At 16.8% G+C, this 26,117-nt stretch overlaps 5 protein-coding genes across 5 annotated transcripts, besides 38 other annotated features; 3 read left to right on the forward strand and 2 right to left on the reverse strand. All coding sequences in view use genetic code 6, as the record gives it.

Moving 5' to 3' along the window:
- The first annotated feature begins 549 nt into the window (after nt 1-549).
- Nucleotides 550-579: a microsatellite.
- A 5-nt stretch (nt 580-584) lies between these two features.
- Nucleotides 585-611: a microsatellite.
- Nucleotides 612-674: 63 nt separating this feature from the next.
- IMG5_121130 (tpr repeat protein) lies at nt 675-4,379 on the reverse strand (the record flags this gene model as incomplete). The annotated part of the gene is made up of 2 exons (XM_004032448.1): nt 675-2,401; nt 2,468-4,379. The coding sequence occupies 2 exons, from the start codon at nt 4,377-4,379 to the stop codon at nt 675-677; spliced, it is 3,639 nt and encodes a 1,212-aa protein (XP_004032496.1).
- A 1,303-nt stretch (nt 4,380-5,682) lies between these two features.
- Nucleotides 5,683-5,754: a microsatellite.
- A 954-nt stretch (nt 5,755-6,708) lies between these two features.
- Nucleotides 6,709-6,746: a microsatellite.
- A 632-nt stretch (nt 6,747-7,378) lies between these two features.
- Nucleotides 7,379-7,430: a microsatellite.
- Nucleotides 7,431-8,423: 993 nt separating this feature from the next.
- Nucleotides 8,424-9,275, forward strand: IMG5_121140 (hypothetical protein; the record flags this gene model as incomplete). Its single annotated transcript, XM_004032449.1, has 2 exons — nt 8,424-9,105; nt 9,205-9,275. 2 exons carry the CDS (start codon nt 8,424-8,426, stop codon nt 9,273-9,275), a joined length of 753 nt encoding a protein of 250 aa, XP_004032497.1.
- A 1-nt stretch (nt 9,276) lies between these two features.
- Nucleotides 9,277-9,321: a microsatellite.
- Nucleotides 9,280-9,321: a microsatellite.
- Nucleotides 9,322-9,792: 471 nt separating this feature from the next.
- Nucleotides 9,793-9,834: a microsatellite.
- A 1,063-nt stretch (nt 9,835-10,897) lies between these two features.
- Nucleotides 10,898-10,927: a microsatellite.
- Nucleotides 10,928-12,277: 1,350 nt separating this feature from the next.
- Nucleotides 12,278-12,326: a microsatellite.
- Nucleotides 12,327-12,519: 193 nt separating this feature from the next.
- Nucleotides 12,520-12,579: a microsatellite.
- A 466-nt stretch (nt 12,580-13,045) lies between these two features.
- Nucleotides 13,046-13,079: a microsatellite.
- A 344-nt stretch (nt 13,080-13,423) lies between these two features.
- Nucleotides 13,424-13,471: a microsatellite.
- Nucleotides 13,466-13,523: a microsatellite.
- Nucleotides 13,468-13,523: a microsatellite.
- Nucleotides 13,524-13,536: 13 nt separating this feature from the next.
- Nucleotides 13,537-13,595: a microsatellite.
- Nucleotides 13,547-13,615: a microsatellite.
- Nucleotides 13,616-13,874: 259 nt separating this feature from the next.
- Nucleotides 13,875-13,926: a microsatellite.
- Nucleotides 13,885-13,952: a microsatellite.
- A 1,316-nt stretch (nt 13,953-15,268) lies between these two features.
- Nucleotides 15,269-15,338: a microsatellite.
- Nucleotides 15,269-15,341: a microsatellite.
- Nucleotides 15,342-15,640: 299 nt separating this feature from the next.
- Nucleotides 15,641-15,681: a microsatellite.
- Nucleotides 15,682-19,951: 4,270 nt separating this feature from the next.
- Nucleotides 19,952-20,015: a microsatellite.
- A 6-nt stretch (nt 20,016-20,021) lies between these two features.
- Nucleotides 20,022-20,067: a microsatellite.
- Nucleotides 20,068-20,085: 18 nt separating this feature from the next.
- Nucleotides 20,086-20,122: a microsatellite.
- A 32-nt stretch (nt 20,123-20,154) lies between these two features.
- Nucleotides 20,155-20,216: a microsatellite.
- Nucleotides 20,165-20,203: a microsatellite.
- A 113-nt stretch (nt 20,217-20,329) lies between the features above and the next one.
- Nucleotides 20,330-20,398: a microsatellite.
- Nucleotides 20,399-20,426: 28 nt separating this feature from the next.
- Nucleotides 20,427-20,511: a microsatellite.
- Nucleotides 20,512-20,553: 42 nt separating this feature from the next.
- On the forward strand, nt 20,554-21,791 carry IMG5_121150 (sarcosine oxidase, putative; the record flags this gene model as incomplete). Its single annotated transcript, XM_004032450.1, has 3 exons — nt 20,554-20,634; nt 20,697-21,066; nt 21,652-21,791. 3 exons carry the CDS (start codon nt 20,554-20,556, stop codon nt 21,789-21,791), a joined length of 591 nt encoding a protein of 196 aa, XP_004032498.1.
- Nucleotides 21,456-21,498: a microsatellite.
- Nucleotides 21,792-22,030: 239 nt separating the features above from the next.
- Nucleotides 22,031-23,624, forward strand: IMG5_121160 (retinoblastoma-binding protein, putative; the record flags this gene model as incomplete). The annotated part of the gene is made up of 6 exons (XM_004032451.1): nt 22,031-22,052; nt 22,119-22,263; nt 22,309-22,714; nt 22,826-23,016; nt 23,059-23,518; nt 23,565-23,624. The coding sequence occupies 6 exons, from the start codon at nt 22,031-22,033 to the stop codon at nt 23,622-23,624; spliced, it is 1,284 nt and encodes a 427-aa protein (XP_004032499.1).
- Nucleotides 22,734-22,809: a microsatellite.
- A 14-nt stretch (nt 23,625-23,638) lies between the features above and the next one.
- Nucleotides 23,639-23,709: a microsatellite.
- A 102-nt stretch (nt 23,710-23,811) lies between these two features.
- Nucleotides 23,812-23,852: a microsatellite.
- Nucleotides 23,853-24,599: 747 nt separating this feature from the next.
- Nucleotides 24,600-24,748: a microsatellite.
- Nucleotides 24,600-24,762: a microsatellite.
- A 91-nt stretch (nt 24,763-24,853) lies between these two features.
- Nucleotides 24,854-24,905: a microsatellite.
- A 129-nt stretch (nt 24,906-25,034) lies between these two features.
- IMG5_121170 (protein kinase domain protein) lies at nt 25,035-26,117 on the reverse strand (the record flags this gene model as incomplete). Its single annotated transcript, XM_004032452.1, has 4 exons — nt 25,035-25,235; nt 25,326-25,556; nt 25,609-25,960; nt 25,999-26,117. 4 exons carry the CDS (start codon nt 26,115-26,117, stop codon nt 25,035-25,037), a joined length of 903 nt encoding a protein of 300 aa, XP_004032500.1.
- Nucleotides 25,240-25,300: a microsatellite.
- Nucleotides 25,240-25,319: a microsatellite.

The following is a 26,117-nucleotide window of genomic DNA, read 5'->3' on the forward strand; positions in this document are numbered from 1 at the left end:
TCATAGATAGTACTTATTTATTTGATAATAACGATTGATTCGCTCCTTCTAAAGGTATATGTAACCATTTAAGCTATAATTATTTACAATATTATTAAATTTCATTTGCATGCTCTTTCAATGATTATAAAGTTATAACCATTGTTAAATTTTTTTAATTTTTAAGTAAATATAATTAATTTTTTGTTGGGCGATGCCAAATACTTAAATAAGAGTTTTTTATTTAAACAAAATTAATTTAATTTATTTATTCTTAATCTTTAATGGCATGTTTTTTATTTAATTATATTTTTTATGTTTTAATTTTATTTTCTTTTTATAAATTTACTGTATTTATAACATCCATTTTATTGCTTTATTTATTTATATTTTTTTAAGTATATTATTATATTTTATTCTTAATTTATTATTGTTCTTAATTTTTTTTTTTTTTAAATTATTAAACTTCTATTATATAATAAAATTTAAATATCTTATATAATAATATTTTATCAATTGATAAATAAAAAATGTATCAATAAATATAATTATATTTATTATTTTTTTTATTTTTTTATAAAAATGTTTTTTATATAAATGAATTCAAAAAAAAAAAAAAAAAAAAAAAAAAATATTAATATAAACAAACATATTAATTTTATAAAAAAAAAAAAAAAATTAAAAAAATAACTAAATCAATAATCTGAATTATCTGAATTTATTTAAATTAAATATTAAGAATTTACATTTATTTATTTTTAAATGTTTTATTCATATTTATTTAAACACAATTAATCTTCTAAATTATTAGATTTAGTCTATATCTAACTTTAATTATTTTACCCTTCTTTTTCGACTGTTTATTTTTCATTATTTTAAGGAGTTTAATTATCTATATCATTGACAATATTTTTGTCTAAAAAGCTATGAAGATTTCCTTATTTAAACAAATCATTAATTTAATCATATTGATTCTAACATTAAGTTTAATTCAAAGACTTTTAGAAATCATCTGTACTAGTACTAGTATAAGATTACTTATATAAATTTAAAGAATAATTCATAAAGAATAAAGAATTATAACTATTTTAATCAATCTAAAAAGCTTTTTCAAAACAAACAGCAGCTTTCAAAAATTAAGAAAGTTTAAAATAAGAAACTCCAGTATTTTAATAAGCTAAAGAATATTAATTATTTATAGAAATAGCTTTAAGAAAGCAAGGAATAGCATCCTAATATTTTTCCTAAAAATTTAAAGCGGTACCAATATTACTATATGCCTCAGAAAATTCGCTATTTATTTTTATAGCCTTCTAATAACATTTTATAGCATCAGTAAATTCATTTAAAAAAAATAAAATTATTCCTTTATTATTATATGCCTCGGCATAATTTTTATTTATTTTTATGGCTTTTTCATAACATTTCATTGCTTTTTAATACTCTTGAATTTCCGTTAGTGCAATTCCTTAATTATTATAAGCTTAGTAATATTTTTCATTTATTTCTATCGCCTTTTCGAAACTTTCGATTGCTTCTTTAAATTTTTTTTGCTCTTTTAATGCTATTCCTTTTTAATAATGTGCTTCTGCATGCTTAATATTTTTGCTTAAAATCTATTCAAAACAAAAAATAGATTCTTGGTATTATTAAAGATGAATTAATATATTTCCTTTATTAAAATATGCAATTTCATATTCAGGATTTTTACTTAAAGCCTCTTCATAACAAAGTAGAGAACATTCATATTTTTAAAGCTTTTTAAATGAATTTCCTTTATAAATATAGGCTTCTAAATAATCAGGATTAATTTCAATAACTTTTTAAAAGCTATCTATAGCTTCATCATATTTTTAAATATTAAAAAAAGCAACTCCTCTATAAAAATAAGCCTCTAGAAAAGATTAATTAAATTAAATAGTTTCATCAAAATAATTAATGGCTTCCTAAAATTATTCTAAATTATAAAAAGAAATACCTAAGGAGTAAAAAACCTCATAATTTTTACAATCTAATTTTAAGGCTCTTTTATAATATTCAATAGCTTCTTAATATTATTTAATTTCGTTTAAAACCTTTGCTTTTATAAAAATAGCTTAGAAATCGTTTTCGTTTAATAAAATTGCTTTATTTAAACATTCTAAAGATTATTAATATTAAAATAGATTTTTTAAACATATTCCTTAATTTAAATAAGCCTTTTAATTATTAGGTTCCATATTTATTATATTTTAAAAACACTATGATGCTTTTTCAAATTTTTTGATTAAATTTAAACATATTCCTTTATTGAATTAAGCTTCTATATTATATTAATCTATTTTTAAAGCCTAATCAAAATAAGAAATAGCTTTTTCATATTATTATATTTCAATTAATGCTTTCGATACATTAATAAAAGTTTATAACAAATAAGAATTTCCTTGAAAGACTTACAAATTAATTTCTTGATTTTTTTATTGGTTTAAAATAGTTTCATCAGATTAACTCTTTTATATAATTTCTTCATAACATTTAATAGACTCTTAATAATTTTAAAGATAAAAAAAAAGAATATTTCCTTTATTGTATAAACTCGCAACATTGAAATTACTTATTTCTAGAATTTAATCATAACAGTTTATCGCTTCTTGAAAGCTTCTTATTTCAATCAATAAACTACCTTTATTAAATAATCCTTCAATATAAAATTTATTTATAGACAAAGCCTTTTCATAATTAAAAGCCGCATCTTTATATTTTTTTAGATTTTAAAAAGAGTTCCCAATATTATTATAAGATTTAAAATCTTAAGGGTTTATTTCTATTACTTTCTGATAACATTTAATGGCTTCTGAGAAATTTTAGAGATAATAAAATGCATTTCCTTTATTAAAAAAAGGATCTTAGAAAATTTCATTTATTTAAATAGCTTAATCATAACAAGAAATAGCTTCTAGAAATTTTCCTAAAAAAAAATAACAATCTCCCTTTTATAAATAAATATAATAATCATTCTAATTTATTAATTAAGCTTTTTCATAATATTCAATAGCTTTTTCGAATTTTTCTAACTTTTTTAATATATTTCCTATAAAAAAAAAAATATCAAAATCCTTATTATCAACAATTTTTTCAAAATAAAATAGTGCTTTTTCGTATTTTTCAAGATAATAATAATTTTTCCCTATATACTAAAAAATATTTTCTTATAAAGGATATATTTATAATATTTTTTCAAAACAATCGATACTATTCTAATATTATTTTAACTTCATTAATAATTATCCTTATTTTATTAAATATTTTAGATTTTACTTATCAACTTCAATTACTTTTTCTAAAATAATTAGAGCATCATCATATTTTCTTTAATTTTTTAATACTTCCGCTTTTATCTTATAAGCTTTAATAAAATAAGGATTTAAACTAATAGCTTTATCTAAATATAAAATAGCATCCTCATATTTTTTCAATAAATTAAGTATTTTACCTTTCTTATAATAAGCTGATGTATCATTAGGATTAAGAGTAATACATTTATTATAACAAAAAATTGCTTTTTCATACTAAACTAGAATTTTATAAACATTTCCTTAATTGAAATATGCATTTGGGAAATTTGGATTTATTTATATACAAAATTAATAACTATCAATAGCTTCTTAATATTTTTTTTGGTAAAATAAGATATTTCCTCTATTATTATAAGCTTCGAAAAAATGGGGATTTATTTTTATTGCTTTTTCGAATTAAATAAAAGCCTCAACATTTTTTTAAAAAGATATTAAAATATTTCCTTTATTAAAATAAGCATTAGAATAATTAGGATTTATTTCAATTGCTTTTTCATAATATTAAATTGCTTCCTTATACATTTTTAGCTTAGTTAATGAATTTCCTTTATTATAATAACATTCAAAGTCTTATTTATCTAATAAAATAGCTTAATCAAAGCATTTATTAGCTTCTTCATATTTTCTAAGATTCATAAATATATTTCCTTTATTTTTTTAAACTAAACAATTTTAAGGATCTGCTTTTTCATAAAATTTAATAGCTTCATTAAATTTATTAAGTGTATTTAAAATATTACCTATACTAATATATGCATATGAATTATTTTAATTTATTTCAAGAGATTTTTTAAAGTACAAAATAGCTTATTTATATTCTTGAATTTCTATAAAAATATTACCAACTTTATTATATATAAAAAAATTATTATCACTATTTTCATTAATTTAAAGTATTTTTTCTTAATATTAAATAACTTCTTAATATTTCTATATTTTATATAAATCTATTCCTAAATTTTAATATTATTAAAATCTTTAAGGTATATAATCATTTGAACATATTTTTAATATTTAATAAATACTTTCGATAATACTTATTCTCTAATTTTTATCTTTGTGCATCATTTTAAAAATTATCTCTAGTAAATCTTTATTATTTTTTTATTGAATATCAGGGTATTAACCATCATAGATTTACTTAATTTCATCTAAAGTCACTTCCAATAAATAAACTATTATACATCCAATACTCCACCAGTCAGATTATTCACATATTGTATATTCTCTTAAATAATCAGGTCCTAAAAATAAATAACTTTAATCATCCTTTTTATCATTTAAGTTTCTAGAATATATAAAATCTGTAATTTTAGGTACATATTCATTATTTTCTTCATTTATCAATATATTCTCAGGTTTTAGATTTCCATGAATTATATTATTATTATGTAAATCTTGTAAACATTCTAGTATATTTATTATTAATTAGATTATTTAAGTTTTATTTATTAAGTTTAACTTATTACTTTCTAATAAAGTTTTTAGATTTCCTAAAGGATAATATTTTTGAATTAAAAATATACAATTATCTTATTAAATTTCTATGATTTATTCGATTGGGCAAACATTTTTAAAATTCAATTAATTTAATTATATGGATTAATTTAAAATTTTATTATAAATATCTTTAGATGAATAATTTAGAATTTTCAAAAAATATTTTTAATTATTTTTTTCTATTAAATATATATCAGATTAAATCTCCTATTTAAATATATATCCTTACTCCTATATTTTATCTTTTATTTTATTTTAAAGCATTTTTTTAATTTTTTTTTTGTTAGAAATGTTTGTGTATTAATAAAAATGAATTTTATTTATTTTTTATTAATTTATAATTAGATAGTTTAGAGCAAAATATAGAAAACTTGTATATATATATATATTTTTATAAATAAAAAATAGGCTTTTTTATTGATGAAATCCAAAATTATTTACTATATTCAATATAATAAATATTATGATAATAACAAAAATATAAAGAATTTTTTAACATCAAATAATATAAAAAAATAAAAATATAAAGATATAAATATTATTAATGTTATTTTAAAATATAATGTATATTTTAAAAAAATATTATTAATAATATGCCTATTAATAATGTTTAATTTTTACAATATTTAAACAAATAATAACTTTGATTATTTTTTAAATAAGATTAGAAGTCTAAAATTAAACTAAAAACATGATTTTTTACCAAAACATAAAATTTTATCCACATTTAATTTGGCCAAGTTTTATATTTTTTGTTTAATATAATAGTTTATTTTTTATTAATTGAATAATATTTTTGTAAAATAAATCAATAATTATAATTATAATTAAATTCAATAAATATATTAATTCCTTAAATAAAACATTATATATAAAAAAAGGGTTAAATTTATAAAAATAAAACTATATAAAAAAATGAATAAATTGCATAAATATAAAAATATGAAATTAAGCTAACGACTTTAAAAGTTAAGTGATAAATCCGAAATTTTTAATTTTAATTTTATGGATCATACTCATACTAACTTTCATTTAATTGAAAACAAATCATAAGCAATATAAGCAATGTCAAATAGTTTAAATAGTTAAATTAATACATTAAAACACCATGCATGTATATTAGACAAATATGCTTTATCAGCATGCTAAATTGAAGTATTTAGGAGATTTTTTATAATTTATAAAGATGTAAAATATCATAAATGGGGAGAAGAAAATCTAAATTTTGATAATTTTTAAGTTTATATAAATCCTAAAATTCTATAAAATACATAATTTGCAGATTATACATGGGAAGAATGTGCATGCTTTCCATGCATTAAATTTAAAAAACTAAGATATAATAGAATACTTATTTAATATTAGAATGAAACTATGGATTAAATTTAAGAAGAACTATTCGGATGGAAGTCCAGAATATTTCAATAATAAATTGATTTAATAAATGGTGTCCTGCCTTTTAATGAAATAGAAAATCTTTTAGATTTACAAAATTTACCTTAATATGAATCAGAAAAAGACATACTTGATGATTATAATGTTTTAAATCTTTAAAAAAAAATTATTTTTATTTTTTTATTTTTTAGGTATTCAAAAACTATAGTCTTTTTAATGAAAAAAAAATCATATAATCTAAATAATAAAGAGGCCCTTAATATATTCCAGAATAAATAAATTTAAAAGTATAAAAACCGAAAAAATAATAAATAAATACTAAATAATAAAAAATTTAAAAAGAAAAAATGAAAACTTGAGATTTATGTATATATATATTTATTTTTTTGTAAAAAAAATTAAAAATACTTCATTTTTTTTGAATTAAAATTTCATAATTTTTTAGTAATTATTGATTGAATGCAAATAATAGACAAAATAACATTTTATTTTGTTAACAAAAAAAATATATATATAAAATTATTATAAAAAAATATAAAAACATATCTATATAAGTATTAGTTTTTTTACAAAAAAAATAATAATATTTTTTTCTTTTAAATAAAATGGAACTAATTGTTAAAGTATACAAAAATGATTAATTTTTAACAGAATAAAATTTATAATACGATTCAAATAGTATAGTTTCATAAAAATTAGCGTTTATATCAAATAAACATCCATAAATAATTAATTTTGGGTATTTACATGTAAATAAAACACTTATATGTATATTTACATCAGAATCAGTACCAGAAACAGATATTTATATTTCGCATAGTTTATTTATACAATTTAAGTCTCCGTTAAAATTAAAACTAAATTTAAATTAACAATTTCCAATATAAGATTTTGATTCTAATAACAGATATAATTTTATGCCAAAAGTGCCTTTATGTTAAAGAGTAAGCATTATAAATATTTAAAATAAAAACAGTGATTTTTTGGATTAAAGTATCTTAATAGAATTGATAAAAGATCCATTTTATGTGTAAATTGGAGACTTAATTCTTATTGATTTATAAAAATTGGAAGATTTTACGGTTTTAAAAAATGATAGAAAGAAAATAATGAAGATATTGAAATATAAATTAGGAAAAAAATAATTTTTATATTAAAATCAAAGGACTTATTTATATTTTTAAATTGATAATATTTACATTTTGTAAAATAATGAATATTATCCTATAAAAAATGATAATTTATAACAAAATTCTGTTTATATTGCAGATTTTAATCAAAGACTAACTGATATTAAAATTGAAAACTTTAAAATAAATAATATCCCTTTAATTCCTATAATTTAAGATAAATAATTTTTTTTAAAAAGATCTTTTATAGAAAATATAGTATTTCAAATTCCTTAATATAAAGATTTAATTTAAAAATTACAATATGCTATATAAATACCAAATAATATAATACTCTTAATAGGATAAAAAGGGTAATATACAAAAAAATATATATATATATATAAACTATTATTTAAAATATAAAAACAAGAACTGGAAAAAGCTTATATTATAATACATATGTGAATAAAATTCTCTTAATTACATCGAAAAGGACTTAAAGAAAACTTACAACCTAAAACTAATAGACAAGACAATAAACAAAGCCCTCAATAGAAAGCCTTCTTTAATCCATATAAGAAACACAAGAAGTTTAATCAATATTTTACAAAATAAATCTCTTGAAGAACCAGAAAAACAAATGATAAAATACATATAAGAAATTGTTAATAAATTTACAAAAAACCAATATAGTATTTACAAATCAACTTTAGTTTTTTCCCTTCATAAATTTGACGATAGTAGTAATGAATTAGATAATTAATTAAAGACAATTTTCGCTGATTATTTCTTTATAAATAAAAACAAAGACCTAAATTCAATTATATAAATTCTTTAATACTACACTGAGCCCCTAGACTAAGTAGAACAATAAGAAATTTTTGAGGAGAAATTTCTTAAAAATTGTTTATAAGTCCCAATATTTTCTTTTTAGAAAATACTTTAAAAAAAAGAATAAAATATAACTTTAAAATAACATATAACAACCTAAATAATAAAACTATAAAAGTCCCAAGAAATCGATTCTTTATAAATCCCAAATGTCAACTGGGAAGATGTAGGAGGATTACAAGAAGCAAAAAATGACATTATAGATACTATAATGTTACCTTAATTATATCCTTAAATATTCGATGAGTTTGTAAGACCGAGAACTGGTCTTTTATTTTATGGACCTCCGGGGACTGGAAAAACTCTATTAGCTAAATGTATTGCTACTGAAACTAAAATGAATTTCCTTTCAGTTAAAGGGCCTGAATTATTAAATATGTATATTGGTGAAAGTGAAAAAAATGTCAGGGAAATATTTGCTAAGGCTAAAAGAAATTAACCTTGTGTCATTTTCTTTGACGAATTGGATGCATTGGCTCCTAATAGGGGAAATGCGAGTGATTCTAATTAAGTAATGGATAGAATTGTTGCTTAGTTTTTGACTGAACTTGATGAAGTTAGTAAATAATAATCAAACCTTTTTATTATTGGAGCTACTAATAGACCTGATTTACTAGATTAAGGATTATTAAGACCAGGAAGATTCGATAAATTGATTTATTTAGGAATAAATAGTGATCATGATACTCGATTAAAAATATTGCAAGCACAAACTAGAAAAATTAAACTTGCAAATGATGTTTAATTTGAAAAAATACTTGAAAATGTTCCTAATAATTTCACAGGTGCAGATTTTTACGGACTTATAAGTTAAACAGTGTTAAAAGCTGTAAGAAGAAAAATAAAAGAAATAGAAGAATTATATGAATAAAAAAAATAAGAAAATGAAAAAAGTTTTTATTCTTTTTAAATGTTTAGTGAATATATATAAAATTAAAGATAAGATTTATGTGAAGTATATTTAAATTTTTAAGACTTTTAAAATGTACTAGAGAATATCGTTCCATCTGTTTCAAAAGCTGAATTATAAAAATATGAATAACTAAGATAAAAATTTTAATGAAAAAAATATATATTATAAAAATAATATATATAATATATATATATATTTATATCTAATATAAATCATAAAAGATATTTATTTATTTTATTTTAAAAGTAAATAAATTATTATAATTATGTTTTGTATTTTTTACAATTCTTTATTTTTTCTAAGTATTATCTTAATAAGTTTTTTTCTTTCATTAAGATTGGTGTCAATCTTCACGCGATTTTCAACCTATATTTGAGTACTTAAAAACATAATATAAAGGAAGAATCAATTTTATATCTGAAAATATTTTAACAAACTCTACTTTAGCCTAAAAATTATAAGTATAAGGCTATCCAGCTATATATTTTGAAAAAAATAACAATTATACTTAATACATATATGATATATCAAGTAAAAAGCAAATGAAATATTTTATTGATATGTTTTTTTTTTAACAATTACCAAAAATATCATCTTATCAAGAAGATATAAAAAGTAGATTTTATGTAATTTTAATAAAAAATGATTTACAACAAAAATATCCTTTATTATCAAAAAAATATTTCTAATTATCAACATAAAATTTTCTTTATACCTTCTATACAAGTACCGATTTCGAAATTTTAAATAGAAAAATCTTCGTTTAAAGATATAATACAAATTGTTCATATGTAATAATTTTTAGAAAAGACGATAGTTATGATAAATATTTTGAAATATGTTCCGATATAAACACTGAAATAACTAAATTTTTGAATTTTTTTTACGAAAATGAAAAGCCATTTAGAATAAACTATTTTAATTAAAGGATAAGGAATTATTTTATAAAAAAACAATATACTGCACTTGTTTTATTCTCTAGAAATAAGATTTATGAAGATTCTTATATTAGATAGAGTTATTATAATGTAACAAGAGATACATTTTAAATATTAGAAAGAAGAAAAGAAGATTCTTTTAACTATTTAGGTAAAAATAAAGATTTAGTTAAGAATAGTTTTGTATTTTTGAATCTGGATTAAACTTAGAATAAAATTTCAAAGAAATTGGCTTTTTATTTTGATGAAAATAATATTTAAAATAAACCTTCATTATGTTCTTTCTAATTTAAAGATGGAAAATTTCTAAAATATAAGCATAAAATTAAAAATTAGCACTTCATTTTTTTAAGTGAACTTCTTGAATTTATCAATAATGTAATTTATAAAAGTCCAGTTTCAATTTATTATAAAGTTAATTATTAAATATCTAATTGGAATTTTGATAATTTTATAAAATTAAATAATTATTATTATAATAGATTCTTTTCTACTTAGAAATAAAGCTTATTGTTAGTTTTTTTTATGTCAGATTTTTGTAAAGAATGTATGAAATTATTTAATATTTTAAGTTAAATATAAAAAAATTTATAAGAAGCAAATAATAATAATATAGTATTTAGTATTATAGATATATATTAAAATGACATGTCTTTTTTATAAATTTATATTTAATAAAAATTTGTTCCTTAAATAAGAATTTATTAACAAAAGAATGTTTACAAAGACATAAAACTAGATTTTAAAGATAAAAATTTAATTTAATTTATTTAAAAATAAATAGAAGAATGCTTTAATGACTTAAAAAAAGATTATAAAGAAGATTTATGATAGAAAATATTTAAAAAAAAAATTTTAAAAAAATTAATATATATAATTTCTTAAATCAATTTTAAAGTTAGTTTAATTTTTTTAATAGTTAAAAGTTTATATTCATCATTTCGATTTCTTTATTTTTATTTTAATTTAAAACTTTCTCTAATTTTGCTTTTAGTTAATTTAATTTATATTTAATATCTGTTTTTTCTTCATTTTATATTTTTTATAATTTATCAACTTTTATTATATTCTCTGTATTTTATCTTTAAGTATTAATTAAAAAGTTCTATTAAGTTTCATTTATGTTAGTAAAAAGTTTTTATTATTTATTTTTTTAATGATTATAATCATCCTCTACAGTCTTATTTTTTTTGATTTCTATTTTATATTATTTTTAAATCCATTATTTTTTTTCTTTATTTAATTTTTTTTTTAATCTAAAAAAAATTACACTCCTTAATTACCATTAGTTTATACATTTTCTTTGTTTAAATTTTCTTAATCATTTTTACTTTGATTCTCCTATTCAAATTAAAGTAATTAATTTTATAAATCTTCTATTTATTAAGTTAAGCTTTTGTTATAATTCTCCAGTTTTTTTACTTCTTAATTTTTTATACTTAGCATTTTTAAAATATATAAATAATTTAATTAGCTTTTTTATAAAAAACAAGAATTATTATTATTATGTTTATTATTATCCTCAATAGTTTATGTTTTAAATTTGATATCTATTTATTATTTTTAAACATTTTTATATGAAAGCATATTTTAAAGTAATTTATGAGACTTATTCTTTATTGTTTCTTTATTTTCTTTTAATTATAACTAATTTTTTATATTAATATTCTTAAAAACATTTTACTTAAACATATTTTGATTTTAAAAATCAAGTTTTTAACTATTTTTGGTGGAATGTGGTATATTTTTAAAATTAAAAAATACTATTATTAAAAAATATAAAAATAGCTTATTAAAAATAAATATACTCATTTAATTAGAATTATTGCTAGATGGAGAAGTACACATAGAAGTTGAACTAGCATTAAAATATTTATATTATTTGTTATAAGAAAATTCCTATTCATTTTTAAATTAAAAGAACTTTAAATGTATTTTTTTAAAATAAATAAAAATGTAAATATATATATAAATATTTATATATTTATATATCGTATTTTTTATATATATTTGAAAAAATATTAAATAATAGTTATTTATTTTTTTATAAAGATTAAAAGAAAAAAAAACATTTCTAAAAATAAAAATGTGTGGAAAATTTTTTTTAATTATTTTAAATATTAAAATTCTATATTAAATTATTTTAAATCACTTTAAGTATATTTTTTTTTTTGTTTTTCTATTTTATTTATAATTAATATTCATTTTTTATCATTTAAATTTACATTATATTAATTTTTATCATTTAATTATAATATATTTTATTTAGAATAATCATTTAATGAAAGTAAAGGAATTAAACATGGTGAAGCAAACATAGATTTACATGAATTCGGTGTTTTAAACTAAAAGTTACTTAAATTTAAATCAAATAATGGGCTTCCAGCTATTGTAGAAATAGTAGGACTATTATAAATTAATTAATTTTCTTTAACGAATTAATTATCAGTTTTAAGTATTTTTTTTTACTAATAAAATTTTTATTATTCACTAAAAATATTTTATTTTTATAATAAGTTTATTTTTTATTCGAATAATTAATCCTATTATTTACAACTATTAGTCTATTAAGCAGATTTATTAATTATATTATTAACAGCTTTTTTTTGTGCTTAAAATAAGGTATCTTCTATCTATTATTTATATTAAAAAGGTAATTCAACTTCATGTTCATCTTTATACTAAAAAATAATCTTCTTTAAATGTTCATAAGATTTTTATAAAGCTTCTTTAATTTATTCTTCTTTATATTAATTTTATTCAAAATTTTTAGATATCACTTTCGATTCATTAATAGAGACATAAGAGTTTATATTAAATTCTTTTACAAAAGGAGGATTTATTGTTGCAATAACAACTGTATTTATTATTTTTTGCTTTGTATCTCTTCTGGGCTTTTTCCCTATTCTTCCTTCTTTTAAATAAACTTTAAAGATAGCTCTACATGTTGATATTTTTATTCCATATATATCAGCAACCTATAATAAAAAAAAATTAAGAAAAAATAAAAAAAAATCATAAACTACTTCTTTAACAGATAAATGATTGTTTTATAAAGTTTAAATTATATTTTTTCTAACTTGTTGGTCAATCTAATTATACTTTTTCTTTTAATTTCTAATAATAGGTGATTTCATATTTTATATTATTTTGTGGTTTTAAAATTTAGCTATAAAAAATTGTGAAATAAATTATTATAAGCAATAAATTAAATCAATATATATATTTATTTATATATTAATAAATAAAGCAAAAATTAATATATATTAAAAAAAAAATATAAATTAAATTTTTGTTTTAAGAAATTTTATGATAATTAAATAAAAAAATATAAATAATTATATTAAAAATATTTGATTTTATAATAATTAAAATTAAATATAATATGTAAATTTATATATATATATTTATTTTTATAATTATATTTTTATTTTATCTGTATTTATATTTTATTTATATTAAGCATTGTTACATAAAATATTAAATTTTTTTTTTATTTTATATATATATTTTTTTTTAAAATATTAATATAATATAATTTTTTTTATATATAGTTTCTATTTGCTTAATTTATATACACACTTTTTTTTTATCAATTTTTTATTTAATATAAATAATTAATTTTATTTAATCTATTTTATTTCATATACAAATTATTTTTAATTAAAAATAATATACTCTATCAAATTAGATATAAATTAAATCATAGTTTTTTATTTTAAAATTTTTATATTAATTATTTTTCTTTATATATAAATTTCTTTTAAATTAAAATATGCTAAAATTTTAAACTATATAAATAAAATAAATTAAAATACCAATAATTATTTTTTACAAAAATACATTTATTATTTTTTCAAAAAAATATTAAATTAATTTTAATAAAAAATAAATAAAATTATTTTATTAATAATTTTTTTATAAATATAATAAATAAATATCTAATATAGTATTTTGTATAAGACTTAATAGTCAGAAAACTAAAAAGAATTTTATTTTTAAATTTTATAAAAATAAAATAATAATAAATCGCTAACCAAATAAAATGGTATAACTCGGTTAAATAAAACAATTATTATTAGGATAATATATTCCAATTATAAGTATAAATGGACCAATAACTCATAAAACGTAATTATTTAAACTTATAATCATACATATATATATATATATATAAAAGTACTTAAATTGTTCGTGATGGAGTTTAAAAAATCGATTCAAGCCGTGCAAAAGCTTTAGCTATACTAATAAATTCTCCTGGTATTAAATTATATTTCTTAATTAAATTAATGATTTTTTTTTTTAAAAAAAGGTGGTTCACCAACTTAATGCGAAATAATATAAAATATAATTAATGGTTATGTAAAAGAGCATCATCTTCCTTTGTATACTTTCGCAGATGATATTGCAGCTAGCGGTGGATAATTTTTGCTTTCAATTGGTATTTTAAATTTTTTATTTTAAAGAAAAAAAATTAACAAAATAGGTTAAAAATAATATGTTGATTAAAATTCATTAGTTGGTAGTATTGGAGTAGTTGGAAATTGGGTTGGAGTAGGTAAATTTTTGTAAAATTAGGGAATTAATGTCTAGACAGTTTCTTCTAATAAGTAATTAATTTTAATTTTCACTTTTTATTAATACATTATTTAAATTTAGTAAACAAATTAGTTAATATTTGGATATTTTTTAAGATTTAAAACCTGATAATAAAGAAAAAATCCTTTCATTACTTAAAAAAACTCATCTTAATTTTATAGAATAAATAGAAAATAATTGTAGAATCAAAGTACCATAAGAAAAAAGAGAAGAAGATTTATATAATGCGTAAGTATTTTTAGGTTAAGAAGCAGTAGAAAAAGGGTAATATATATAATAATACTAATTAATATATAATTGTTATTTATACTTAAATTAATAAAGATTAGCTGATTATATTGGAAATTATTAAACTGTACTCAAAAAAGATTTCCCTTAAGCAAAACTTCGTTTTATGAATAGGACAAGTACAATGTAAAGGCTAAGAGATTTTTTAAAAATATCATTAGAAGAGAAGGAAGATTTTGCAAATATTTTAAAAAGTATTTGAAAATAAATAGAAGAGAATAAAATAATATATATATATATATTTAAATTTTTAATATTATTAATTTTCTATTATTACATATTTTATTTATCTAATAAAATATAAAAAAACTAAAAATATATAACTACAATTAATAAAATAGTTTATATAAGAAATAAATAAAATATTTTATAATTACAAATAATAAAAATAAATATATACTGAGAATTATTTTTCAAATTATTATTTAATTATCTAATTTTTTTCTTTAAAAAAAATAAAAAAATCTTTATTTTTGAAATATTAATATATATATATTTTATTTATTTAACAAAATGGAAAAAGATGATATTATGAAACAATATGATTTTTTCTTTGATACTGAAATATATTAAAGAAAATGTTAAGAAATTATGAAAAGACTTACAACATAAGAAAGACTTAAATTATATGAAGAATATTTTAAAGAATGTGCAATAAAATAAAAAGGAAGATCAATAAATAAGTAGAAGAAATATATAATCCTAATAATATATAATTAAATAAATATATATAAAGTTATAGAATAGAAGTTTAAGAAAAAAGCGAAGTATTTTTTATTGTAAAGCTTTTTTCTTTAGATGATAGAGAATCTATAATTCCAGAAAAAATATATTTTATTATGGTAAAATAGGGTGAAGATTATGTATGGAATGCCTACATCCATAGATCTTATAGTCTTAAAGAACTTTTAAACATAAGATTAGTTTCTCTTTAAATATCACTTTCAAAGGTTTTAGATAAAATTAATGATGTTAAAGAAATTCAAAATAATTCTTAATAATCAGCAACTGAATTATAATCTTCAAATCAAAATATAAATATATATTGATTATATATATATATATTTTTTTTTATATTACTTATTTTTTGAATCTATATTTTTAATAAAAGAATTTAAATTTAAAAATATTTTTCATTTTTATTTCAAATATAAGGTAATTAATTAAACTTATAATGATTTACATTTAATTTCAGGGTATTACCGAAATTCATATAGCACATATTTATTAAATTAATATCTTCTATATTATATAAATATATTTTTTTTATTATTTATAGATAATAAATTTTTCAAATTATACTCTAGAAAATAATAAATGTCTAAATTTCTATTTATTTCAGGTATCTTTAAATAATTTTGAAAAGTTTAACATTAAATTATAACAAAGTTTAGAATATGCTTTATATTAGATTTATAAATGGTAAAAAATTAATAAATTTTAAATTTAATAGATATTTTTAATAAAATTAACTAATAAATAAATTTTACATTCCATAAATTATTCTTAGTTCTAATATATACTGAAAAAAAATCTATATTCTTTAAATTTTATAATTTAATAAATTCAATATAATAAACAATTTATTTAAAATATCTTTAATAAAATTAATGTTTAAAATATTAAAAAATTATAATCAATATATATTATCAAATATAAAATATTTAAATATATTTTAAAAATTTTTAAAACATAGATTAATTTTAAAATGAATTAATAATAATTGTAAAGACTTAAATATAAAGTAATTTCATATACAAGTCAACATAATTAACATTAAGTATTCGAATTGGAGACTCAATCGCCTTAATCTTGTGGTTGGTAATCTGAAATTAATTGTATTTATCCTTAGGAAATAATTTTTAAATTTTTACATTTAGTTAAAATAAAGCAAATATAGTTTTTATCACATTAATATAAAATAAGTTCAAAAATTGAAATATTTATAAGCATTCCAGAAAAAAACAATACATAAATATTAGACTTAAAATATAAAAAATTAGGATATTTAATTTAGATCCAAATGAAAGAACAAATTACTAATCTAGGGAATTAAAAAGTGTATTTATAGATACCCAATGCGTTTACTTAAAATTAGTTTTTCACAAACATCATAACAATATTCATAACACATAAAATTAGGTATAATTATAATTTATCATTAATTTCATTTATTATAGATAGGATTAATTTAATTAAGCACATTTGGAGAAATTATTAAATAGGAAAATTCAATACATTAATCACCTGAAATTCAGGATTAAAACTACTAAGAAATAATTAAAAGACTAGAAGAAATAAAAGAAATAAAAGTATAAAATGAAGATTTTGAAAAAGCAAAAAGTATAAAAATAATACTATAAAATATAAAATAATAAACATAATTATTAAAGTAAACATATATAAATTATTATTAATAAAATGTTTTATGTTTTTATAATAGATAACTTGAATAAAAAAAGTAATCAGCTGTTGAGAAAGAAGATTATGATAATGCTAAATAATGTAAATTATAAATAGAAAAAATAAAAAATTATTTGAATTAAATTACTGAGGAATATGATTAAATAATTGATGATAATTAATAGTAAAAAATATAAAGGTAAGTGTAATAATAATATAACCAAGTTGACTTTAATAGATAGATTTAATCTAATTATGAAAAATAAACTTAAGTTCAAACATTTACACCAAAAGGTATAAATATATATATATATTTAATAAAATATATAATAAATAAGAAAATGAATAAAGAATTATCAAATAAAATAATTTTGTTAAAAATAATGATTTTGATAATAATTTAGTTTAGAATAATTATTAAAATTAAAAAACAAATTTAAATCCTTAATAAACTAAATTAATGAAATATATTGCAAATACTTTAGGAGAGGAAATATCATATTTAATTTTTAAAGGTGATAATAAAAGTAAAGAACAGGGGGTTTATTAATTATAGGAAAAAATATAAAACTAATAAATTTTTTAATTTAATAATGACAAAGAAATTGTTTTTAATGCTATATGCGCATTATGCTCTTATACAATGTAAAATTAAAACGAATAAATAGCATAAATATCTATAAATATATTATAATAAATATCATAATCAATTAATTTAATACTAAAAAATATAAAAATTGAACAACTCGAGTAAAAAATGTTATATATTTTAATAAAGATTTTTTTTTTATTTATAGTGATATATTTAGTTGTTTGATTTAATTAATTTAATAAATAAATAATAATACAGAAAACTATGAAAGCATTTAATCTATATTATATACTTTTGGTAAAATACCATAAATAGGAAATTCCTATATAATAGATTTATTAACAAATTAAAATTAATAATCATATAATTAAAATATTGTTGCTAAAGTAAAGATTATCGAAGATTTTATAAAAATATATGATATAGATAATTAAGAAATACCATTGTAACCTGTAATGTAATTTTTAATAAAAAATTTGAATTCAAAAGATATAGGAATTTAAAATTAAATTTTAAACTTAATTATTTATATACAAAAAATAATTGGAAATTAAAGAATTTAAAACTATTTAAAATAAATACCTGAATAGTTTTAATTAACAATATAGAATTAATTTTAAGATACAAAATAAAATATATAAAAATAGTAAACTAGCAATAATAATTCTTGCTATTTTTGTGGTTTAGAAAGCTAAATATTTTCTAAAGATCCGAATACTCTGGATATACATATGTGGAAGTAATGTAAAATGCTCACTAATTGTAAACATTGTTAATAAATAATTGAAATTTCAACAATCACTATACATTTACTAGAAGAATGTTCGCAATCAAATTAATTCAAAAAATGTCCTAGATGTAAGGAACCAATAATGATAAATGAATTTGAAAATCATAAAGAGAAAAAAACTTGTCTTCCTGCTAAAAATTCTGCGATTGCAAACAGATGTAATCTTTGCCATTAAGATATTGAACCAGGTTAGCAAGGTTGGATTAATCACCTTTAAAATAATAAATGTGCATTTAATATTAAATAATATTGATTAAAATTTCTAATATTTTTGTTAACAATAATAAAATTACAGTAGATCACCTTTTCTTTTTTATATTAACTGATTTTCAGTCATATATTTATCATTTTTGCATTTTTTATTTGATATTTTATCATATATTATTTATAAATTTAATATATTAAATATTTTAAAGGTTTTATATAATTAGATTATAATTTTATATATATATATATTTTTTTTTTTTGAAATTAAAATAATATAATATAATTAGTTTTTTATTTTATAATATATATATTAAAATTAATTAAATAAAATAATTATTATTATATATTTAGATATAAAATATTTTTTTTTATTTGTGTATGAATAAAAGAAAATAAGTTAAAATTACTATTTTTAAAAAAAAAAAAACAGAAATTATAAATAAAAAGAAAAAATATAGAATCATTAAAAATATATAAAATATGAATATAAATAATTATAATAAAAAAATACATAGTAATGAATATATATAGATAAAGAAAAATAAAAAAAAATTAAATTAAATTCTATATAAAAATATATATTTATAAATAATAATTATAATTTATTATAATAAAAATATAAAATAGTATAAAGAAAATTAGTTAAAAAATATCTTATAAAAATAAAATCAATGAGTTTTTTTTTTAAATAAAATTAAAAATATAAATATTAAATATAAATTAAATAATATATTTCTATTAAAATAAATTATTGAAATATAAATAAAAATTCAAAAAATATATAAATAATATATTTTTATAATAATGATATTAAAAAGTTATTAATGAAAAAAATTATATAAAAAAAACTAAGAAAATCAGTATAAAAAATATAATTTTTTAAAACAAAAATTAAGAATAAAAAATATATAAAATTAGAATTTTAAACAAAAAATATAGGATTTTATATTTTTATTAAATATAATAATAAAAAATATTTGTTTAATTATAAAAAATTAATATTTAAAATTATATATATATATATATATATATATATATATATATATATATATAAATATATATATATATATATAAGAAAAAAAAAAATTTTAAATTAATAAAATAAATATTAAAAAAATATAATATATAATTTTTTTTAATTTATAAATTAATTAAATAATTAAATAAATTAAATATATTATTTGCAAAAATTTCAAGATAAGATATACTCTGATTTTAATAATTAAAAATTATATTTATTTTAAAATTTAATACTTATTTTTTTTTAATATTAATTAATTTTAATTTCAATAAAAATGTTTGCATTTAAAAAATATGTGAATGTTCGGCCATTATAAATTTAATAAATAGATTAAAAAAAATATACTATTATTTAGAATTAATAAAATATTTATTATTTTAAAAAATATATTATTCATTATTATAATATAATTTTAATTTATTATTTACTAAAAAAAAAATAAAAAAAATTCAACATGTATCTATAATAAAAAAATTATATTTTTATTAGAGCTAATAAAAAAAATATGTATTTTTATAAAATTAATTAAAAAAAAATATTTATTTTTAATTTTAATCTTGCTAAAAAATAAAATAATTTCTAAAACAAATATGATTTATGATTTAGTTATAATAGGATTAGGAGCTATGGGTTCTTCATCCCTATATCATGCTTCCACACAATATAATAATGTATTTTTAGATAAAATTATAAACTAAAACATATAAAAAATAATATTAAAAAAAAATCAAAGATATTAGCCATTGAATAATTTGAACCGACTCATAATAAAGGATCATCCCATGGAGAAACTAGAATCATAAGAGAAGCATATTATGAAGGTGAGTTCTATGTTCCTATGGCTTAAAAGTCTCTTGAATTATTTTTAAAATTATAAGAGGAATCAAAATAATAATTATATTAAAAAACTGGATGTTTAATTGTTGGGAAAGAGAAATCTAAATTGATAAGATAATCTTATTAAAGTGCAGTGAAACATAATGTAAGCTTTAAAATATATAAAACTAATCAAGAATTATAATAAAAAGTCCCTGGATTTACCTTACCTAAAGGATTTGTTGGATTATTTGATGAAACAGCAGGAATTTTATACCCTGAAAAATGTATATAAGCTCATATAAAAGTTGCCTTATAGAAAAACTAAAATATAAAGTTACAAACTAACACAAAATGTTTAAAGTTTTAATAAAAAGAAAACGGAAAAATAGAAATATAAACAAATAAAGGCACTTTTTATGCAAAAAAAGCAATTTTAAGTGCAGGAATGTGGACAAATAATTTCTATTCAAAATAAAAATTACATCTAAAAATTTAATAAAATACTGTTAGTTGGTTTTAAAATGATAATGAATTATATAATCCCAAATATTTTCCTACTTTCCTTATTGAATATGACTAAGATAAATATCTTTATGGATTTCCTGATATATTTTAAACAGGTATTAAAGTTGGATACCATTTATAGGGGAAAATGTTTGATTCCTAAGATGAAATAGGAGAAAAAGAGACTGATATAGGAGAAAAAGAGACTGATAATTAATTAATCCCTAAATTAAAAGAAGACATAAAAATATTTCTTCCAAATATATATGATTCGAAATGTAATAAATCTGTTAATTGCTTTTATACAATGACACCTGATCATCATTTTGTAATTGATTTTTATTTAAATAATACTAATATTGTAGTCTTAAGTCCATGTTCTGGACATGGTTTTAAATTTTCTTCTTTAATAGGAAATATGGCTTGTGAAATATTAGAAAAATAAGTCAATAAATATGATATGTTTAAAATCTAAAGACTTTAGGAAATAAAGCCTAATTTATGAAATATTTATTATTAAAAAAAAAAGCACAAACTCAACAGACACTTACTTTTTATATTTATTTTCTTTTCTTTTGTTTTTTTAATTTTAAATTTATTAAAAAAAAATAATGCTTTTTATTTTTCCTCATACTTAAAATTTAAGCGGGAATATATTTTCTTTTATATATATAAAATTACAATTATTATAAAACATATATAAATATTAAAATATATATTTAATATTTAATTTATTATAAAAAAATGGCATAATAATTAGTCGAAGGTAATAAATAAATCATAATAATGATTTTTTTTTTTTCTCATTAATAATTAAATTAATTTAAATAAGAATTTAACGATGGATATGAAAATTAAGCTATAAATGAAGAATATAAAATATGGAAAAAAAATGCACCTTTTTTATATGATGTTTTAATTACACATGAATTAGAATGGCCATCTTTAACAGTATAATGGTTACCAACTAAAGATATGTAAAAAAATTAAAGATTATAATACAAAAAAATAAATTAAAATAGACCTTAAGAAAGCGATTATGCTATACATAAATTATTACTATCAACACATACATCAGGATAAGAAAAAGATTTTTTATTAATAGCAAAAGTTAGACTTCCACTCGAAGAAACAACATCCGAAGTTCCTGAAAGCCAAGGTGTACAAATTAAAGAAATAGGCCAAAGTGCTGGAGATAATAGAATTGAAATAGAAACAAAAATTTTACATGAAGGAGAATCAAATAGATCAAGATACATGCCTTAAAAATATAATGTAATAGCATCCAAATTAAATAATGGTGAAATCCATGTTTTTGATTATACTTAACACCCTACTCAACCTGTAGGAGATTAAGTTAAGCCATAATTAAGACTTACAGGTCATACATAAGAAGGCTACGGGCTTTCTTGGAATCCCAATAAATAAGTAATATATTAAATAAAGGATATATATATACTTTATTTAATATATATATATATATATATATATATATATATATATATATATATATATATATATATTTATTAAAAAATAAAGGGTTATATATTATCTGGTGGTTATGATAAAAAAATATGTATATGGAATGTTGAAGCTGCTTCTTAATTAAATACTGCAATGAATCCTTATACTGAAATAAATTTTCATAAATCAGGTGTTGAAGATGTCGCTTGGCATTAAATTAATTCAGATATTTTCGGATCTGTTAGTGATGATAAAACTGTAGCTATGTAATTTTAAATATTTTATTTTTTTATATTTTTTTAAAAAAGATGGGATTTAAGATAAAGAAATACCGCAGGAATTATTAATCCAGTACATTGTACATAAGCACATAAAGGGGAAATTTATTGCATCGATTTTAACCCTTTTAATGAGTATTTATTCATTACAGGATCTGAGGATAAAACTGTTGCATTTTGGGATATAAGAAATACTACTAAAAGATTGCATACGTTTGAAGGACATACAGATTAAGTTTTAAGGGTAGAATGGAGCCCTTTTAATATTGGGGTATTTGCTAGTGCATCTTCTGATAGAAGAGTTATTGTATGGGATATTAGTAGATGTGGATAAGAAATAAAAGGTGAAGATTTGTAAGATGGTGCTGCTGAATTAATGTTTATGCATGGAGGACATAGAGCCAAGGTTAATGATTTTAGTTGGAATACTAAAGATCATCTTGTTATTGCTTCTGTGGAAGAAAATAATATATTATAAGTTTGGTAAATGGTAATTTAAATTTTAATTATAAGTATTTATATTTTTTTTAAAAAAGGCAAGAAATATTTATGATGATAATGAAGATGATAACAATTAATAAAATAATAAAAACTGAGTTTATTAAATTTTAAATAAAATAATATTTTTATATTAAAAGTTTATAAAATAAAATATAAATTTTTTCCTAAAATTTAAAAAATTTATATTAATTCTTTTTTTTTTGTTTTATAAAAAAAATATATTTTAAATTCAATATTAAGAAAAATTAAAATTACAAAAATATTGTAAATTTAAGAAAATAAAAATTACTATTTATTTAATTTTAAATTATATTTATAATTTTTAAAAACTATATTAATCTAAATATCAAAAATTTTAATATTATTTTTTTAAAAATTAGCTTAAAAATACTAATATAATAGATTTTATTTATAAATTAAAAAGAAATATATATTAAATAATGATTTCTATATTTTATTATATTTATCAATCATTTAATGAATATTATTAAAAAATAAATTAAAGAAAATTTTATGTTTGAAAAAAAAATTCTTTATAAAAAATAAATATTAAATCATATAATTAATAATTATAAATCATATTTAGCTACTATATTGTTACATTTTATATAAAGTATATTCTGATTTATCCATGCCAAATAAATCTCTTTATATTAACCCAATTTATTTAGATTTATCTTCCGTTTTTTAAATCGAATGTATTGGTCGGCTTAAAGAGTTAAATTAAGGACATTTCGGCACTTTGAAATCTTGAATGTTTTTATTACGTAGCTAATGAGTTAGCATTTAATGCATATATAAATAAGGCTAAAGTGTTCCATTTAAACTTTATTTCTTTATAGAAAAATTAATTTAATAAAATTTAATATAGAGATTTTACTTTCAATTATGGATAATTAATTTCTTGAAAAACAGGAATATTAACAAGTTTTTTCTATTATTTTTTTGGGCTCTAATTATTAGGAGATCGTAATTTAGTAGCTAGCATTTAATGCATTTATACTAAATTCTATAAAATAAGTAAGTTTTTAATAATTAAATAATAATAAAAATTATTATAACTAAAAGCGAAATAAAATAAAATTAAATAAAAATAAAATATATAAAAAAAATAAAATATATAAAAAAAAAAATTATAATATAAAAATACATTATAATATAAAATATAAAACAAAAAAATATAAAACAAAATAATATAATATAAATTAAAATAAAATAAAAAAATTAAATAAATTATAATTATTAATAATCAATCTTAAATAATATAATATAAATTTTTAATAATTGCTTATATATATAAAAATAACTAAATAATTTTTTATTTTTTTTATATATAAAATATTTAATTTTATATATACTATAAATATTTAATTTTTTTTCTTTTTATATTGAATGTAAATTTTTTAAAAATAAATTTTTAAATTCTTAAAAATATAAATAAAAATAAGAGATAATAATTTTTTATATTCTAATAATTTTTTTTTATTGTATTTTTTAAATATAATTCAATTTATTTATAAAATATTTAAGTCTTTCTTATCAATATCAAATTTCTAATTCTTATTTTTAGCTCTTAAATTATTTTAAATAAAAGGATGTTAATATGCTTGCATTAAATTAATTCTTTAACTAGGATTTTTAATTAATATATTTTAAATAAATTCAGCACCTTCAAACGAAATAGGTCCAGGAAAGTTTAAACTACTCTATTATATATATATATATATATATATATATATATATATATATATTTATATATATATATATATATTATTAATAATATAAATTATTTTTACTTTGACAACTTTTTTGAATATAGCATCATGATTCTATGCTGTAAATGGTGCTTTTCCAAACATCAATTCATAAGTAAGTACACCTAAACTCCAAATATCTACTGAAAAATCATATTCTTTTCCTTCAACCATTTCAGGACTGACATAATCTAATGTCCCGCAAAAAGTTTATCTCATTTAATCTTTTTATACAATCCCAGAACATCCAAAATCACAAAGCTTTAAAATTCCCTTATTTAATATTTTATTATTTATTTTTTGTTTTAAAAAAAAATAAATATACTGAACAAATCATTATATTTTCAGGTTTTATATCTCTATGAACTATATTTTTAGAATGAATATATAATAAAATATCTATGATCTACACTATAAAATTAGCTGTTTGTTATTCTGTATATCTTTTATTCTATTATAATTTCATATCTGCGTATAATTCTTATCCACAAGCTAATTCCTACATAATATAAAATATATCATTTTCATAGAAATAACCATATAATTTAGTTATTCCAGGATGATTTAAAAAAGCTAAAGCCTTTATTTCGTTTATAATATCTCTTTCCATTTTAAATTCTAAAACTGTTTCTTTTTTTATTTATTTAATTGCAAATTTAAAACCAGTTTATTTTTCCCTATTTTAATTTAATAATAATAATAATTATTTTTTTACATTGCTAAATATATTTCCGAAAATTTACCACTACCTAGTTTTTTTCCAATAACAAATTAATCTATAGAAAAATTTTATTATGTTTATTATTAAGCTAAAGGAAAAGTAATTTATGGCAT

Source organism: Ichthyophthirius multifiliis, assembly GCF_000220395.1.
Source record: "Ichthyophthirius multifiliis unplaced genomic scaffold scaff_1120509250967, whole genome shotgun sequence".
Taxonomy (NCBI): domain Eukaryota; phylum Ciliophora; class Oligohymenophorea; order Hymenostomatida; genus Ichthyophthirius; species Ichthyophthirius multifiliis.